Raw genomic sequence first — 17,899 nt, forward strand, 5'->3', positions numbered from 1 at the left:
GTGGGCTTTACTTTTTACTTGAGGAAGATGACGAGTATTTTATGGGTTTTCCTTCCAATCTGGGCTTTTTTGGTTAAGCCTAAAGATTTATTATATAAAAATAAAAATTCATAATTTATTTCGTGAAAATTTGTTTTTCCATTTAAAAAGATTCTTAATTGCTTTTTTATTTAATTATTTTTCTTATTTCCATTTATGTTGCTATCCATTTTGGTTTTTCATAATTTAAAGTACTAATAATTGCTATTGATAAGTTTTTTTAAAAATGTTGTACGGTTTATTATTATTGTAAAGTAAAAATTTGTATTTAAAATTCATTAATATTATAATATATGGAATATATAAACTTAAATTATATTAAGTAATAAATATTATGATATAAGTAATACATGGAAAATATATAAATTAAATTCTTTAATATTATGATATATGAAATATATATAACCTTAAATTATAATTAATTATATAACAAAATTTATAATTTACTCAAATGTAAAGAATCCTTATTGTTATATGTTCTTAGGTAGCAAGGTATTAATAAATATCCAACTTAAATTATATTACGAATATAATATATTAATTTATGGTGCCTATTGTTAGTATTCTGATATATAAAATACTTTTTAAATAATTAATATAGATTATATGTAAATTTATATATTAACTATTATTTATTTATATAAACTATTGTAATACATAGAGAATAAACAAGTTTTTACCTCTAACTAGACAAGTTATACCTATTAAATATAAAATTATAAAATAATATTTGACAACTTTAAATTCAAATACTAGGTGAAATTTTACATTCGAACATTTATATAGGCATGGCTATGTAATATGTACCCTGATCAAATGACAGGTATTGCTTGCATATAAGCTCTCCTGACCTCTCTGGGATTCATTTCCAAGAATCTGCAACACTCTTTTCTTGGTACGTATTTCCCTTGTTGCGTGATTGTAATTGTAAGCCTTGCTCTGGGAAAATGGTTCTTGTATGGTTTCTTGAGTTATGCATACGTTGCCAACTTTTTCTGCTTCTTTTTCGTTTCATTCATTCATTTCTTTCTTGATTTCTTTTATTTCTGAAACAAGGTATTCTAGTTTTTTATTATATATTTGAACTATCTACTGCAGTTTTGCAGGATATAGTTTCCATCTTAGATAATCTGCAACCCTCCTAGTTTGCTGATTTGGGTTTCTTTTAAAATGGATCATAGTTTTATTCTGAGAAGATGGATGGTGGAGGGAGCGGCGGAGATGGTGTTAGTGACAGCGAAAATGAACCAATAGAAGGCTCCACTTCCACCACGGTAACACAGAATCCTTCCGTTGTCATTGGCCAAGAACACCAACCGGAACCAAGTAGATTCCCCTTGCATAATTATAGTCCACCTCCACCACCTTCTTCGCCTCCACCACCTTCTTCGCCTCCACCTGTTAGACGCACTCCTTCATATCCACCGCCTCGGCCTCCACCTCGTACATCTCTTCGCTCATATACACCTCCTCCGCCTCCACGAAGGCCTCTAACTGTTACTAATTTTAGTTTTTCACGTCCCACAGATCCTCTCCGAGCAAGAATTCCGCCGTAAGTAACATTGCGTGTTCTATTATCTAATTCATCTTCTTTTTGTATGTTCCTCTCTTCGTTTCCCTTCATATCTTTTGCTCGTAATAGACCCCCTGGATTTTCATTTCCCACACCACGTCCAAGACCGCTAAGGCAGCCAAGTCCAGCTTTAGCAGCACGACCTTTCTTAACATGTACATCACAATCTCAAGGGATGGCTGGATCATCAGTGGCACTGGAACTAAACCATTCTGGTTCTGCGACGCCTTCACATGCAAAACCTGGTTTGACCCTTTTTCTCCAGTAATTTGCACACTACACTATTAATTTTCCCTCTTTCTCAAGTCTCCTTTAGGAATTTCTAAATTACTACTAATAATATGGACAGCATTAATCGTAGAATAATGTAGTTAAATTTTACTATCACTGTGTCTTTCATCAAAAGTTATAATAAAGTTGCCATTTCATCACAGATCCAGGGCGTAGAAATCGGCTGAAGATTATCACAAAGAGAAAGAGATCAGAGGAAAGCAAGGATGGAAACAATGAGGAAAGAAGCGGTATCGTCATCAGGGATAAACAGCCGCCAAGTAGAGACAGATGCAAAGAAGATCAACAAGGCAACCCTGATGATCCTGACTCGGACAAAGACGATAGTTTGCCCCGCATGGACATTTATCAAGGAATAGTAGATTAGATGAATGAAACAACCACAGCTTTATGGATTGTCATATGCGGTGGCTATTAAATAACTGTTACCATACTCCTTGAGCATAAGTGATAAAACTCTGTGAAAAACTTTCTTTACAAGAAAAAAAGATTCCGTGATGGATTTTTATAGAAATCGTTCTTTCCAGACAAGTAAATTTGGTAAATAAAATCTAACAATGAATATATATAGCTTCTCTTAAAAGAAGCCATAGACAAATTGCTGAATCCACCGGGAAAAACCAAACAAACAATTGGAGGAAAACACCGGTGGCCATTTGGAATATGTCGATATTTGTTGGCGGTGTTATTATAAATACTCTTAGACGGTCTTACCGAAGCTGATAGTTACAAAAATTGACAGATCGCGGATTAGTATATTATAAGATGGTTGCTCAAAGTTTCAATAGTTGTCATTTTCGTCATTGTTATAGTATGAGATTACACATGTGTTTAATGTGTAGTTAGTTAGGAGGTTAAGCAGTTAGTGAGCTGGTAACAGCTTTCTCAAAAGGTTTCTCAAATGTATATATACTTATACTTGGACACTATTCCATCATGCGATTTCAATAAAAAATTGAATACAGTCATTTGCTATTTCTTGTATTTCTTAGTAAAAGAATCTGCTAGCTTACTAGGTTCCTATCATGGTATCTGTCGCAAGGTGATCTTAGGCCATGGCTACCGTGCATTCCGTCGAGTCTGACTCTGGCTCTAGCTTCCTTGGTGATCAGGTGGTCACGTCCTTCCCTCGGCATGAGGTTGTAAAGCTTGACGCAGAGATCTTTATTCAGTGGCAACAACAAGTTCGTCTCATCCTTCGTGGTTATGGCTTGCTCGGCTTTCTTGATGGAACACTGTCGGCTCCATCGTGATTTATTCCGTCCTCCGATGGGGCTCTTGTTTCCAATCCGGCGGCATCTATTTATGAACAACAAGATAACTTACTTACCTCGTGGTTGTTGTCCACGATCAGCTCCTCATTTCTCTCTTCATTCACGGATGTTAGCACTGCCGGTGATGTCTGGCGTATGGCGAATAACTTGTTTGCCGCCGATACTACTGCAAAGTAATCGCAGTTGCGCCATGATCTTCATTCTCTTCGAAAAGGTACTCCCTCTGTTCGGTTATATGTTGACAGAATCAAGAATTTGTGCGCTCTTCTTGCAGCATCTGGATCTCTGATCTTGGAGGCTGAACACACGGCGGTTTTTCTTACCGGTCTTCCGACTGACTTTGAAGCCATCGTATCTCACGCGTCGCTCTCTCCGGTTCCGTTATCTTTTCAACGACTAGTTGATGCGTTGCTCGAGTGTGAGGCTCGCCAGATCCGCTCTGTCCAGGATGTTTTGGTAGCTGCGAACGCTGTGAAAGGGACTCCGTTGCAGCCGACGGACGGGGGTCTTCGTGGTGGTCGCTCATCTGGTCGTGGCCGTGGTTGAACCTTCCGTCCACGCATACAATGCCAGATTTGCAGTCGGTTCGGTCATCTCGCGCAGCGGTGTTACTACCGTTATGATCGTGATGGGCAGTTGGTTCCGACGTGGGAAGCAAATGCTCTGGCTATGCATAATCGTGGGTTTGATCTTGGTGCAAACAGAGGTGAGCTGGAGCGTGAGAATCGACCCCCTGCCTATGATCAAAATTGGGGGTCTCTTGGTCAAAATTGGTGGTCTCACGATCGGTCAAATGCTGGAGTTAATAATGTTGCCTCACGTGGGCCACCTGGCTATGGCAATCATGGTTTTAATCCATTTGGTTATTGTGGTAATGGACCGACTGATTTTGATGGCCGAAACTTCAGTTCTGGCTCTCATGGGCGTGCCTTTAATGTTGGACGTCGTTCCTTTGGGCCACACCTTGATGGTGATTCTTTGGGCCACCCGTATGGTGGGCTTACTTTCCGACCGCGTGGGCCTAGTGGGTCGGTTCGGTCTCGATCAAATGATGATCATATTCTGCCTGGGCCCTCTGCTAATTGTGTAAATGTTGATCGCTCCTGGAAGACTGTGCATGAAGCTCTGTAGCGCACCAAGCTGCGTGCTCGTGTGTTTAGTGTGGATTCCTCTCCGTATGACTCGTCTCAGTTTGTTGGGATTCCCCTCAGACTTCCTGAGTTACATGCTTCAGACTATTCGGATGCTACGGCCTATAATTCCAATTTTAATACTAATGATTCTTATGTTCCATTGCCAGTCGAAAGTACGTCGTGGTGCCCAGACTCGGGGCTACTTATCACGTTTGTCGAGATTCTTCAGATTTACATGGTTCCACTCGTATTCTGGTAAGTCCTCTCTTTTAATGGGAAATGGCGTATCTACTGATATTCTCTCTATTGGGAGTACTGTTATACCTACGAAACAAAAATTACTACATCTCTCTACCGTGCTGTGTGTGCCGAGCATTCGAAAGAATTTGCTATTTGTTTCTAAGTTTGCTACTGATAATAATGTCTTTTTTGAGTTTCATCCCTCGTATTGTGTGATTAAGGACATCCAAACCCGGGAAATCTTAATGCGGGGCTAGGTTCGTGATGGGCTCTATCATTTCTCGACAGGGTCGGCTAGTGTGACTCCTTCTGCTCATAGTGCTGCACTTCAAGTTTGCTCTTCGCCTACTACTGTGTTTAGTTTGTGGCATAAAAGGCTGGGCCATCCGGCTGATAATATTGTAAAAACTGTTCTTACAAATTGTCAGATTTCTTGAAATAAAAGTCATCTCGATAGTGTTTGTGTAGCTTGCCAGAAAGGTAAATTACATAAGTTACCTTTTTCGCCCTCTAGTACTAAATATGTTGATTTGTTTGAATTGGTTGTTTCGGATTTGTGGGGTCCAGCTGCTGTTCCTTGTGAAGGGAATTTGTATTATGTCTTTTTCATTGATATGACTAGTCGGTTTACTTGGGTCTACTTGATAAGTCGCAAATCTCAAGCTATAGAGTGTTTTGGTCAATTTCAGAAGATGGTTTTCACTCAATTTGGAAAACATATCAAGCAATTTCAAAGTGACTGGGGAGGTGAGTTTCGTGCATTCTCCTCTGTTTTAGCCAATCAGGGGATTCTTCATCGCATTACCTGCCCTCACACGTCTGAACAGAATGGTGTTGTTGAGCGTAAACACAGACATATTGTGGAGACTGGCCTCACTCTTCTGGTTCAGGCTAATCTACCGATGACTTATTGGGGTTATGCGTTCTGTAGTACGGTGCATCTTATTAATCGACTGCCCACGTCAGTTCTCGACGGGAAGGCCCCGTTTCATAGTCTGTTTAGTTGTGCACCGACTTATGATCATCTCCGTGTGTTTGGTTGTTGTTGTTTTTCGCACTTGCGTCCGTTTGGTAAACACAAACTTGAGTTTCAGTCTCAACCCTCTACGTTTTTGGGCTATAGTTCCCATCATAAAAGGTATTTTTGCCTTCTGCCTGATGGGAAGGTTATTATTTCTCACCATGTTGTGTTTGATGAGACTCAGTTTCTGTTTCCGCTATCTTCTGCTACTGATGACAAGTTGCCTCTAAACACTACTACGTATGTACCAGTTATGCGGTCTGTTATACCTACCGAGGATCATTCAGCTCCTATGTCTGCTATTGGGACTCCTCTAGTTAGTCCTCCTGGTGATTCCTCTGCTATGTGTAGTGCCTCTCAGCATAGATCTCCTTCAAGTTCTGCTGTTCTCGAAGAAGTTCTGTCTCCGATTTTTCCTACTGAGTCTCCTACCATTCCTCTCGTCCTAGCTACTAATACTCATGCTATGGTAACCAGGTCTAAAGTTGGAATCTTTAAACCCAAAGACTTGTGTGCAAACAAAGTTGAGGTTGAGCCATGTTCTGTTGAGGAGGCTCTTGCTCATCCCGAATGGCGCTTAGCAGTTCAAGCTGAGTTTGATGCTTTGCTAGCTAACTCGACCTGGGAGCTTCGTCCCCTTTCTCCTGGCCGGAAGGCCATCGGTTGTAAATGGTTGTTTAAGATCAAGAAGAATCCTGATGGGACAATTAATCGACGGAAGGCACGATTAGTTGCCAAGGGGTGCTCACAGGTTCCTAGCTGTGATTTTACGGAAATGTTCAGTCCGGTAGTCAAACCTGCTACCATTCGAATCATTCTATCTGTTGCCGTATCCAAGGGGTGGCCTCTGCGGCAGGTTGATGTCAATAATACCTTCTTGAATGGTGATTTAACCAATGACGTGTTTATGCAGCAACCTCCTGGGTATGAGCAATCTGGTCCAAATGGTGAGAAGTTAGTCTGTCGATTGACTAAAGCCTTGTATGGTTTACGCCAAGCACCTCACGCCTGGTTTGAAAAGTTAAAACAGTTTCTTGTTTCTGCTGGGTTTCTATTGTCAAAATCGGATACATCATTGTTTATTCGATCCTCTTCGGATTCTACTCTCTATGTTCTTGTATATGTCGATGATATTGTTGTCACTGGCAGTTCATCTGATGAAATAGCTTGCTTTGTTCAACAGCTTCACAACAAGTTTACCCTGAAGGACATGGGTGAACTTCATTATTTTTTGGGGATTAAAGTAAGTCGATCTTCCTCAAGTACACTTCATTTGTGCGAATGCAAATACATTCGTGAGCTTCTTGCCCGGAGTTCTATGACTAATGCCAAAAGTGTTCATACACCGATGGTGAGCTCTTCCCTGTTGTCAAAAGATGAAGGTGAACCTCTTGCCGATCCAACTGAATATCGTAGCCTAGCTGGAGCTCTTCAGTACATTGTTTTGACACGACCAGATATTGCATATGTTGTTAATCGAGTGTGTCAGTTCATGCATGCTCCCACTTCTGTTCACATGGTCACTTTGAAACGAATTTTACGGTATTTATGTGGTACCATCTCTCATGGTCTACTTTTTTGGAAATCGGATCGGCTATCTCTAGTCGGTTATGCCAATGCAAACTGGGGACTTGATTTTGATGATCGTCGATCTACTACGGGATATTGTGTATATTTTGGTCACACACCTATTTCTTGGTGTTCGAAGAAACAACAAGTTGTTTCTCGGTCTACGGCCGAGGCTGAATATCGGAGTTTAGCAGTTGCTGCTAGCGATGTTACGTAGCTGGTCTCGTTGTTAACAAAGTTAAATCTACGCTCGGTTGATAATCCGACGATATGGTGTGATAATTCTAGTGCTGTTGCTATTGCAGCTAACCTAGTTTTGCACTCTAAGTTCAAACATGTTGAACTTGATCTGTTTTTTGTTCGAGAGAAGGTGGCTAGTGGTGCGTTGGTTGTCGGTGAAGTTCCCGCCTATGACCAAGTAGCAGATGTTCTCACTAAGCCATTGTCTGTTTCAGTATTTACTCAGTTTCGTCATCTTCTTCGGGTTGTTCCAGTTGAGGAAGCTGGATGAATGTTATAGTATGAGATTACACATGTGTTTAATGTGTAGTTAGTTACGAGGTTAAGCAGTTAGTGAGCTGGTAACAGCTTTCTCAAAAGGTTTCTCAAATGTATATATACGTATACTTGGACACTATTCCATCATGCGATTTCAATAAAAAATTGAATACAGTCATTTGCTATTTCTTGTATTTCTTAGTAAAAGAATCTATTAGCTTACTAGGTTCCTATCAGTCATGTCCAAAGAAGTTGCAACAGAGCTGCTCATGTTTCAGCTAAGGAGGGTTTTCGGATAAGGGAGGTTACCTTTTGGGTTGAGGAGGCCTGAACAGCATAATGGCGGCCGTGGAGGATGATTGGTGGTGGGTCAACCCTCCGGACTGAAGCTACTTTCTGGATTTGGTGCATGCAGGGAAGAGCGGCTACTACATAGCTGCTTTGCATAGTATTAAATTGTGGTTGCAGAGTCCGTTGTGGTTGACGTGTTGCGGTTGTGGATGTTACGGACCTTATGTAACGTAAAATAGTTATTGCGAACCAATTTTTCTTCAAAAATCACAATGTTTCAAAAATATTATATTTATACATTTTACAATCATATTTTATTATTCTAACATTGACAATACTGTTTTATGTGTTTTATTTAATTTATAAAAATAAAAATCTAACTTTATAAATAAAAATTCATTGAAAACAAATATGAACCATACAAACATTATCACATTAAATTATGAATAATAGTAACCATAATTTTAATAAATAACATATAAATTATCTCATATGTTAACTTGAAAAGTTAATTTTACATCAACTTAAAAAAGAAAAATATAAGCATATAAATATAAGAATTTTATTTGTTATATAATTCACCACCATACTGATTGACGTGGAAGATCTAAATCATCTCTATTTTCATCACTCCCTTGGTTTCAATCACCTCCCGTTCCATATGAAAAAGGCATTACATTGTATGCAAAATGTGGAGGGATAGAACCATGAGATGCATCATTGGTAGAAAACATGTGATGAGGTAAATGATAATAAAAAAATCCATAGCTTGAATTATGTCCAAAGTAAGGTGGATAAAATGCATTTGGTTGGTAGGAATGAGAACTCTGAGATGATGATTCACTAATTTCATTCTCATTTGTAGCTAAACTATGTGACGATGAACCTGTAAATGAAATGAAAGTGCTCTCTCATCCTACTATGAATTCTATCATCTCTACCTCTTCTATGTTGTGAACTAATAAATGCAATTGTTTTATACAAACTTGGATTAGCAGCATAAAGATATCTAGTCATACCTTGGCCTCCATAAAATGTGTCAGAATACATGTGTTCAGGTTCTGTTTGGCATGCATCTTCATTATTTCCATCAGGATCATCACCTCACCACCACTTGATGTCAATAGTTGAATACTTTCCTCATTAGATTGAGCAGGTGAAATGTCATCCATATTGTCGCATTGAGTTTCTTCATCGACATTTTGTTCATCAATTTCATTAAGTAACTCTTCAGGTAACCATGAAAAATTGGGTTCATTGTCAAGCGTAGAATTCTCTATTTCTTCAATCCATGCATTTAATGGATCATCCTCTTCAAAAATATTATCGATATTGATTGGATTAAATCTCATTTCTAACTCTTTTACACTTTTTCTTTTCATGTGCCTTAGCTTCAACTTCATATTATAATGGACATAAACTAATTTTTGAAGCTTTTTATGCTTGGGCCTGTTTTTCTTCTTTACGTGGATCAAACTAAATGTACTCCAATTGCACTCACAATTTGAAGATGAAGTTGTTTGACTCAAAACTCTAACAGCAGCGCATTGAAGTTGATGTGCACAACCTCCATAATTAATCCACCATTCAGCTACACAAAAAACATAAATAATAAGATGCAATTCGTAAAGCATCTATAAATATATCTTTCTTTTTTACTAAGATTAGTCCTCAAAATTGCAGCTTGAGCTAACGTTGTTCCAAAAGAATCCACTTTATCTTGATATAGTAACAGATAAAAAATAAATAAATCAGTAATTACAATATAAGAATTTATAGGTTCCTTTACAAATTTAGGTATATAAATATTTACATGATTTATTGCCAAAACTTGATTACTCATTTTAGGTTCTAACTTTTGTATAACATTTCTAACTCCATTCATGGTTTCATAAAGCATATGGTTTGTGAAATTCCTCCATAGAAATTGTGGATTTAAGAAATATCATGTATAATAAATAATATAGTAAATATCTAAATAAAACACTTTTCAAATTAAAATATTTAAAAGTCTTACGACGTACCAACAGAATACAAATCATTATGAAGTTGATTACTCCATCTCTTATCAATGATATCTCAATATTTTTGGTAATAGCAACAATCTCTTTGAATTACCAACTTTGCTTGACCCATAGCTTCATAAATAAAACACATAGTTGGTTTTTCATCACAATCATACATTTTTAACACTTTAACCAACGATTCTTGGATCTTTAAAAACATCAACAACCTTTTTCCAAAACTCACTTGAGTTAATGACTTCCATCATTTCTAGTTCAGCTAGTTTTCTTGCATATGTGGACCTTTTCCATGCGGAAGAAGTCACCATTTCACTTAGTGCTTGTTTGCTTCTAACAATGCTCTCGAAAGTAATAAAATTGGTAGCAAATCTAATGATCCTAGGTCGTAAGAGTTCTACACCCTTGGTATATTTTTTCATATAATCAATTGTCCAAATATGATTTTATATGAAAGAAGTTATCTTTTTTGCCTCATCTAAGACCTTTTTCACACTTTTTCTATTACCTAGTTCTTTCAAAATAAGATTCAAGCAATGAGCAGAACATGCAGACCAATACAAGTGCCTTCTCTTTTGCATCAACATATGACCGCCAGCTTTAATAGTTGCTTCATTGTCTGTAACAACCAGAACAACAAATTCTTCACCGATTTCATTAACCATTTTGTCCATTAAACCAAAATAATACTCAGTAGTACAAGAGGTAACACTACTAGCATTAATGAATTTTTTAAAAATAGTACATTCTTGTACTATAAATCAAGAAATTGATTATATGTTGATTAACTGTCCCTTTCCACCTATCACACATAATGAACACCCCTCTTTCTTCCCATATAGGCCTAAAGCTATTTACCCATTCTTGTATCTTTTTATACTCATCTTCCAAATACACTTCTGTCACCTCATAAGCTGAAGGACCCCTAACCAATTTTCCAACTTACGTTACAACTTGAAGTACAAGTTGGAGAAATGGTGACTCTGTTATTCTTGTAGGTAAAGCTTTATGCAATATCAACTTGGACATTACTTTCCCTTGCTTAGCTTTTGCATTTTTAATAAAGCTCGAACTAAGTTTTGATTGCTTCGAACTTTTTGATCTTTCAAGAACATGATCCATGTTCACTAATCTAGCTTTAGGAGAGTCAAGATTAGTCCATTGACGTTCCCTCCCACTTCTTTCAGAATTATAGACACTAAATAATCGTCTAATTTCTTCAGTTCCAAAATTACTACCTTCTCTAATTTCAAAAACTGATCTTGATCAATTCTTGCTCTTCGACGTTCCCTTTCTTCCCATTCAACTTGAGACATCATACTCTCACGTCTTGCAATAGTTAACTCATCATCATAACCACTATCACCATAGTCTCCACGGTCTCATAATTTTATTCTTTCCTCTAATTCTTCTTTCCTCCTCTGCTTCGCAGCTTTTTCACTATGATATTCTTGAAGCTGTTGTGCAATGGTTTTTCTAACTTCTGTCGAGACATGTGGACAAGATGACATTCCCTTTTTTTCGCAGCCAAATGCTCTTTCAACCGTGTTAGTTCTCCGTTAATAATTCTTCCACAAAATTTGCATTTGACATTATTATGATTACCTTCAACAGGTTCTCCATACCTCCAACCATAATAATCACTAGTAGCTGCATCACTGTATTTCTTGAACGTGGTATTTTTTCTTATATATGCATGAAAATTATTATTAATAGTTACTTTAGTTCAAAGCAACTAGTAAAATATTCATAAAAATGAAATAAATATTGTAGGACTTAAAACTAACAATAAAAAAGTATTCACCAAAATGAAACAAAAATGATAAGGCTTAAAACTAAAAAATGAAATAAAAATAATAAGACTTAAAACTCTAACAAGAGAAACACTACTAATAAGATTTAAAACTAAAAAATGGAAAAAAAATTAAAAGACCTACAATTAATAATACAAAATATTCACAAAAAATATAAAACTCATAATTAACACTACAAAATATATACAAAAATTCAGAAAAATTCAATATAAATATAACTAATTATTAATTAAATATGTAAAAATAATAATTACATAGCAACTCTACATTCAACTAGTAAGACAAATATATTATTTAACCAAGTAATAAACAAAATAATAATAATTTAAAAATAATAATTACATAACTTACTTGTATTTTTTGCTTCACAAATGAGTTGAGATGATATTGATTCCTCACTTTTAACTCAATAGCGCAACTCTTGATATAGAAAACAGAAGAAATAGCTCTTGAAATGTTGAAGAGAATAGTTGGGAGAATTTGAAATTCAATACTCCTGCTCTTTCACCCAAAAATGTTATTCTGTGGTAGACTATTAGTGAAAAACAAAATTGGACCCTAATTTACAATTGCTTTAAAGCTTTTAATTGAATTTTAGGGGGAAAGGAAATATATATAAATACATTAGTTCCTATTCTTACACAAAGCATGTGATAGTGTCATTTCACATAGCTTTAGACAGCTTTATTTTGTAAAAATTCAAAAGAAAACTCAATACCCACACGCCTAATTCTTGCCAAAATAATTGTACAATTAGGCACAACTCTTCAATATAATAATTGATATAAAAATTTGATATACTACTAAAAGTTCAAAACTAAAAATCTCAGTCAAACTAAAAAAAAGTTTTGTAGCTTACATGAAACATGAAACATGATCTAGATCTGTCTACTTTTAACAAATTATATTTATACATTTTACAAGTTTTATTTAATTTTGGTGTTAAATTGTTAGCAAATAAGTTTAGTATATAATAAGGACTAGATTGTACAGCTTAATTGTTAGTTGCATACAATAGGGACCATGCAACACCCCTAACCCGTATCCGTCGCCGGAACAGGGTCACGAGGCATTACCGGAGTTTATAGAACATTTTCAGATAAATCGAGTCAAACACTATTCATTTCTCGAGATTAGTCATAACGTCCCTTAAATGGACCCTCGAAGCCCAAAACATGCATTAGAATATTCGAGACTAATCGGTATCTCGAGGAAATTTTTCGCAGACTTCCAAAAAAATTTTCTTACTTATAGGAGTCACACACCCGTGTGGACAAAATAAGGCTATTTTCCAAGCCCTATTTCTCACCCGTTTCATCCAAAACCTGCAGAAAACTTTCCCAATACCAACCAACCAATTCAAGCATTATTTACAAGTCAATTTCAAACATTTAACATGATATGTATGCTTTAAATCTTAATTCATATATTACATTTCCATAGCATATATGTTTAAATCTAATTACCCCAAAATGTACCAAACATACATGTATAACCATAATTTACTTTATAAACATACCAATATCAAGTCATTACTAGCCATTCCAATGGCTAGATTACATTCATCCAATTCATCATTAACATTGGTACTAGTAGCCTAAACTTGCCATTATACCAAAATAAAAAACATTTTTGTATACCAAAATGAGTAAGTTAATAGTGTGATGATGTTCCGACTTATCTCAAACCTTTCCAAGCTTCCGAGCACTATAAAACATAGAAAATAACACCTAGTAAGCATTTAATGCTTAGAAAGTTCATGTAACCAGAAACTAACTTACGAAGTGTTTCCATTAAATTTAATCAAACATGCATGCATTCAAGCAAATAAATCATTATCCTATCACATACAACTTCATCATCAAAGTTAGTCAAGCAATTACACATAATATCATCACATAGATGAGCTCATCATATTATAATTTATACTTGCTTATAATTTCATACCACATGTACATTTTCAAGAGAAATTTATTCAAACCCATTAACCATTTTCTAAGTTTTTCCATTGAAATTATCGAAATATCGATGGATAATCTCGTATAGTACACTTAAAGTGTACGAAACTCTCGAGCCACCTTTTCAAGCCATTTGGGTAAATCATATACTTTGATGCTCACATAGAGCTACTGTAGTCCACAACTTATGCGGAATTACTGCCAATACATTAATGCTCACACAGAGCTACGGTAGCCCACAACTTATGTGGAATTGCTACCAATCACTATATTTATACCTCGATGCTCACAAAGAGCTACGGTAGTTCACAACATATGCGACTACCCATTACTATGCTTGTACCTCATAATGTTCGAGAGACTTATCAGGGTTACTCGTCCGAGCTAAATCCTGTCTGTAACATATGCAGAATCACCTTTACAATAATCCATCAAATTTTCTTTATCCAACCGGGACTTATTTCTTTTCTCAAGTCATGTCAAACATACTATATTTTAAATATTCAATTAACATTCATATCACATAATCATACATATTAAGTTACACGAACTTACCTCGATACTTGTTTATATACAAAAGTCTACTAATCTGAGACTTTTTCCTTTCCTCGATCTAGCTTCGTATTTGAGTTTTTCAGATCTAAATAAATAAGTTTAATCATCAATATCATACATTTCATATTCATCTGGACTCAATTTACACTCTAGGTAAAATTAATATTTTGCCCTTAAATTTTTTATTAATTCCAATTTCTTCCCTAGGCTCGAAAAATAAAATTTATGCAACCTAATCCTTGTTTCAAGCCTAGCCAAAATTTCCATATATCATTTACAGCAGTTATGTTTCACAAAATTCAGAATTTTTCTTTGAATTTCACAATTTTACAATTTAGTCCCTATTACACAAAACTTTTAACTTATTCTTCAATTTAATCTTTTACTCAACTCTAACTTGAAATTCTATCAATTCAACCCCTAATTCATCAATTAATTTAACATAAACCATGTCCAAAAATCTACTAACTTTCAAATTTTCAACATATACTAAGTAGTATTTTGTTCTAGGATCATAAAAACTCAAAAATTACAAGAAAATAAGTTAAATTAACTTACCAAATTGAATTTGAACCCTTAAACCCAAATTTCTCCTTTTTCTTTTTCTTTCTTTCTTTCTTTCTTTCTCTCCTGTTCGTTTCAACCTATTATGTTTCTTATTATATATAATATAATAATATAATAATATAATAATATAAATTAATATATTACTTAATTATTAAGTTAATATAATATATAATATATTTTTTAATTAAAATATATTTGATATTTTTTATTGTAAATCGCCTCAACATTTAAAAATGTTATAATTGCCTATTTGGTCCTTTTAACTTTCTTTAATTTATAATTAAACTTTTGCCCTTTATGTAATTTAGCCCTTTTTCATAATTACTCCTAATTAAGTCAAAAACACCTAATCAAAACCTAATTAACTACACAACTAGTTTCGTAAATATTTATTAAAAATATTTATGAATCCAATTTACTGGAGCGGAGCCCCGAAAATGCATTTTTTTTATTATTTGGTCCTTTTTAATCAATTAACTACAAAATCAATAAAAATTTCTTATCAAAATTTTCATGCCACATTTCCATCATAATATAGACCATGCCATAATATTAAAATATTTTTTTCTTTTTAGCTCGAATTTGTGGTCACGAAATCACTGTTCCGATTTCACTGAAATTGGGCCGTTTCAGACCAACTTGAATAAAATATAAAATTATTATGAATTATTGTTAGGAATACAAAATAGAGGGTCCACAACGAGTTTTGGTGAAATCATATTTTAATCTGAGGCTTTAAATTGAAAGTTATGCTTGTCTTGATTTTAGGGGCTAAATTATATAATTTGCAAAATTTTCAAAAATTGGTATTTGATTCTGTTTTGATTGGAAAATGATAGTGAAATGGTTTTTTTTTATTAGCTAACATTGATAGGAAAAAGAAAGATGAAAGTAATTGAATCGAAAATTCTGGTTTGTGCATCTATAATTTAGGTTGTATAAATTGCTTGCATTTTCATAATTACATGTATACGAGAGTACCAAGGTAAGTATATAGAAAATATTCATATTATTGGATCGATTTTAAATGTGAATTCTCGGAATAGAGGACTAAATTAAATAAAGTAGAAAATAGCATAAATCATTTGAAATATGAGATATGACAAGGAGTTGAGTGAGAATATGTATTGAATGATACAAAATTTATGTATTATATTAATGAATTGAATTATTATAGTGTATATGATTGAAAAATTGATATGTGTACTAAATCATAAATGAAATTGAAATTTGATACTCTATTAACTAGCCGAGCTGAGTCAGATATAGTTGGCATGCCATAGGATTGATTTGTGTACGGGATATACGTTTATGCACGAGGATGCACTTCGTGTGCCAGGTATGCATTTTATACACCCGAATGCACTTTGATGCTAGTTTGGTGTATTGGTTGGATGATTGAAGTATTCGTCCACGTTCGAGTTAGGTTAATAAGGGTTGTGTAATGTAATTTGGTGAATGATACTAATGAGAATAAATGATGCTATTTGAATGATTCGTACTTAATTACAAAAGTAATGTTGCAACCACACAACTGATTAAACAAGTCAAATTAAATCGAGCCTTGAAGGCCGATGTAATACCCCTACCCGTATTCATTGCCGGAATAGGGTACGAGGTATTACCGGAGTTTACGAATTTTTTTTTTAGGAAAAACTCAATATAATCCCTTTACGGATATCTAACCTTCCCTGCAATATTATATCGAGACCAATCCAAATCAACCAATTCAATTCAACATATTTTCAAGATAAATTCATGCATATTTATAAGATAACGTCATCACATATCTAAAACCAGGTTTGTTAACCATACTAATGGCTAACTTTACATTCATTTCACGTTAACATTTACTTTGTTAGCTTATACATGCCATTGATTTCCAAAATAAAGTTTCTTTATATACCGAAATCCTGAGGTTGACTGTGTGATGTGTCTCCGACCAAATCCGACCTTCAAGCTCTTAACACTACAAAACAGGGAAAAAGGAAACGGGGTAAGCACTTTGTGCTTAGTAAGCTCATGTAACAAGAATTATACTTACCTAATATTTTCAATACAATATAATAAACATTCATATATCCATTCAATGCATTATTACCCTAACATGCACAAACTCAACATTCAAGTTAGTACAATAATTTCCATGTATCAATAATATATATACCATGATTGATAAGCTCGTCAATACCATGATTTCCATTTCCTTGTTATTTTTCCATATTTATCCCGTTGAATTTATCGGAATTTTCGATGGATTTTCAGAGGTACACATTTATTGTACAATTCCGGGTCTGTCAATTCATATTCATGTGCGCACATATCCATTTCAGAGAGCACACTCCCGCGAACCTCAACCTTGCAGCGGGATTACCAGTCCAGGCTAAATCCCCTGTAATATAAACTCATAGAGTATTGTCGAGATTACCAGTCCAGGCTAAATCCCCCGCAACGACAATTACTCTAATGAGCTTGGATCTGAATTACCAGTCCAGGCTAAATTTAATTCAGACCCTAATTCGGATTACCCGTCCGGGCTAAATCCATTTTACACATATTCTTCGGGAGGGCTATATCAAGATAGGATCACCCGTCCGGGCTAGATCCTTTTTACCGTCAATACCTTTTCAGAGATCCATCGAATTTTCCTTTCATTCACCAGGATTTCTTCCCATTTTATCAAATATATCAATGTTTCATAAATTTACATATAATGAACATTCAAATCATATTCATATCAAAAACATGCATTTCAAGCATTTAAGAATATAATTCAAGTTACACGAACTTACCTTGATACTTGTTTGTAAACAGTAAAAATCTACTAATCCCGAACTTTTTCCTTTCCTCGATCTAGCTTCGTACTTTAATCTTATAGATCTAAATAAATAAATTTAATTATCAATTTAATACATTTCATATTCATATGCAACATTCTCTATAATTCAACTATTATTTATAGTTCATTCAAAGTTGTCTACTTGAGTCATAGTCACTAAATTATTTTTATCTTGAGATACAGAACTCCAAATTAGGATCCGATAATTTTTCCTGA

The 17,899-nt window shown here is 34.9% G+C and overlaps 1 protein-coding gene across 4 annotated transcripts; it reads left to right on the forward strand.

Annotated features, from left to right (window-relative positions):
* Positions 1 to 784: 784 nt before the first annotated feature.
* On the forward strand, positions 785 to 2,417 carry LOC107923352 (extensin). 4 transcript variants are annotated; one of them, XM_041081213.1, is made up of 4 exons: positions 785 to 934; positions 1,221 to 1,591; positions 1,682 to 1,857; positions 2,047 to 2,417. In XM_041081213.1, exons 2-4 carry the CDS (start codon positions 1,236 to 1,238, stop codon positions 2,268 to 2,270), a joined length of 756 nt encoding a protein of 251 aa, XP_040937147.1. In that variant the 5' UTR covers positions 785 to 934; positions 1,221 to 1,235; the 3' UTR covers positions 2,271 to 2,417. The 4 variants fall into 4 exon arrangements, with proteins under 4 accessions (XP_040937147.1, XP_040937148.1, XP_040937149.1 ...); XM_041081214.1 differs by lacking the exon at positions 785 to 934 and having other exon boundaries at positions 1,136 to 1,482; positions 1,567 to 1,591; XM_041081215.1 differs by lacking the exon at positions 785 to 934 and having other exon boundaries at positions 1,136 to 1,591; positions 1,682 to 1,876; positions 2,047 to 2,180.
* Positions 2,418 to 17,899: the final 15,482 nt, after the last annotated feature.

The sequence above is a fragment of the Gossypium hirsutum genome, chromosome A11 (genome assembly GCF_007990345.1).
Source record: "Gossypium hirsutum isolate 1008001.06 chromosome A11, Gossypium_hirsutum_v2.1, whole genome shotgun sequence".
NCBI lineage: Eukaryota > Viridiplantae > Streptophyta > Magnoliopsida > Malvales > Malvaceae > Gossypium > Gossypium hirsutum.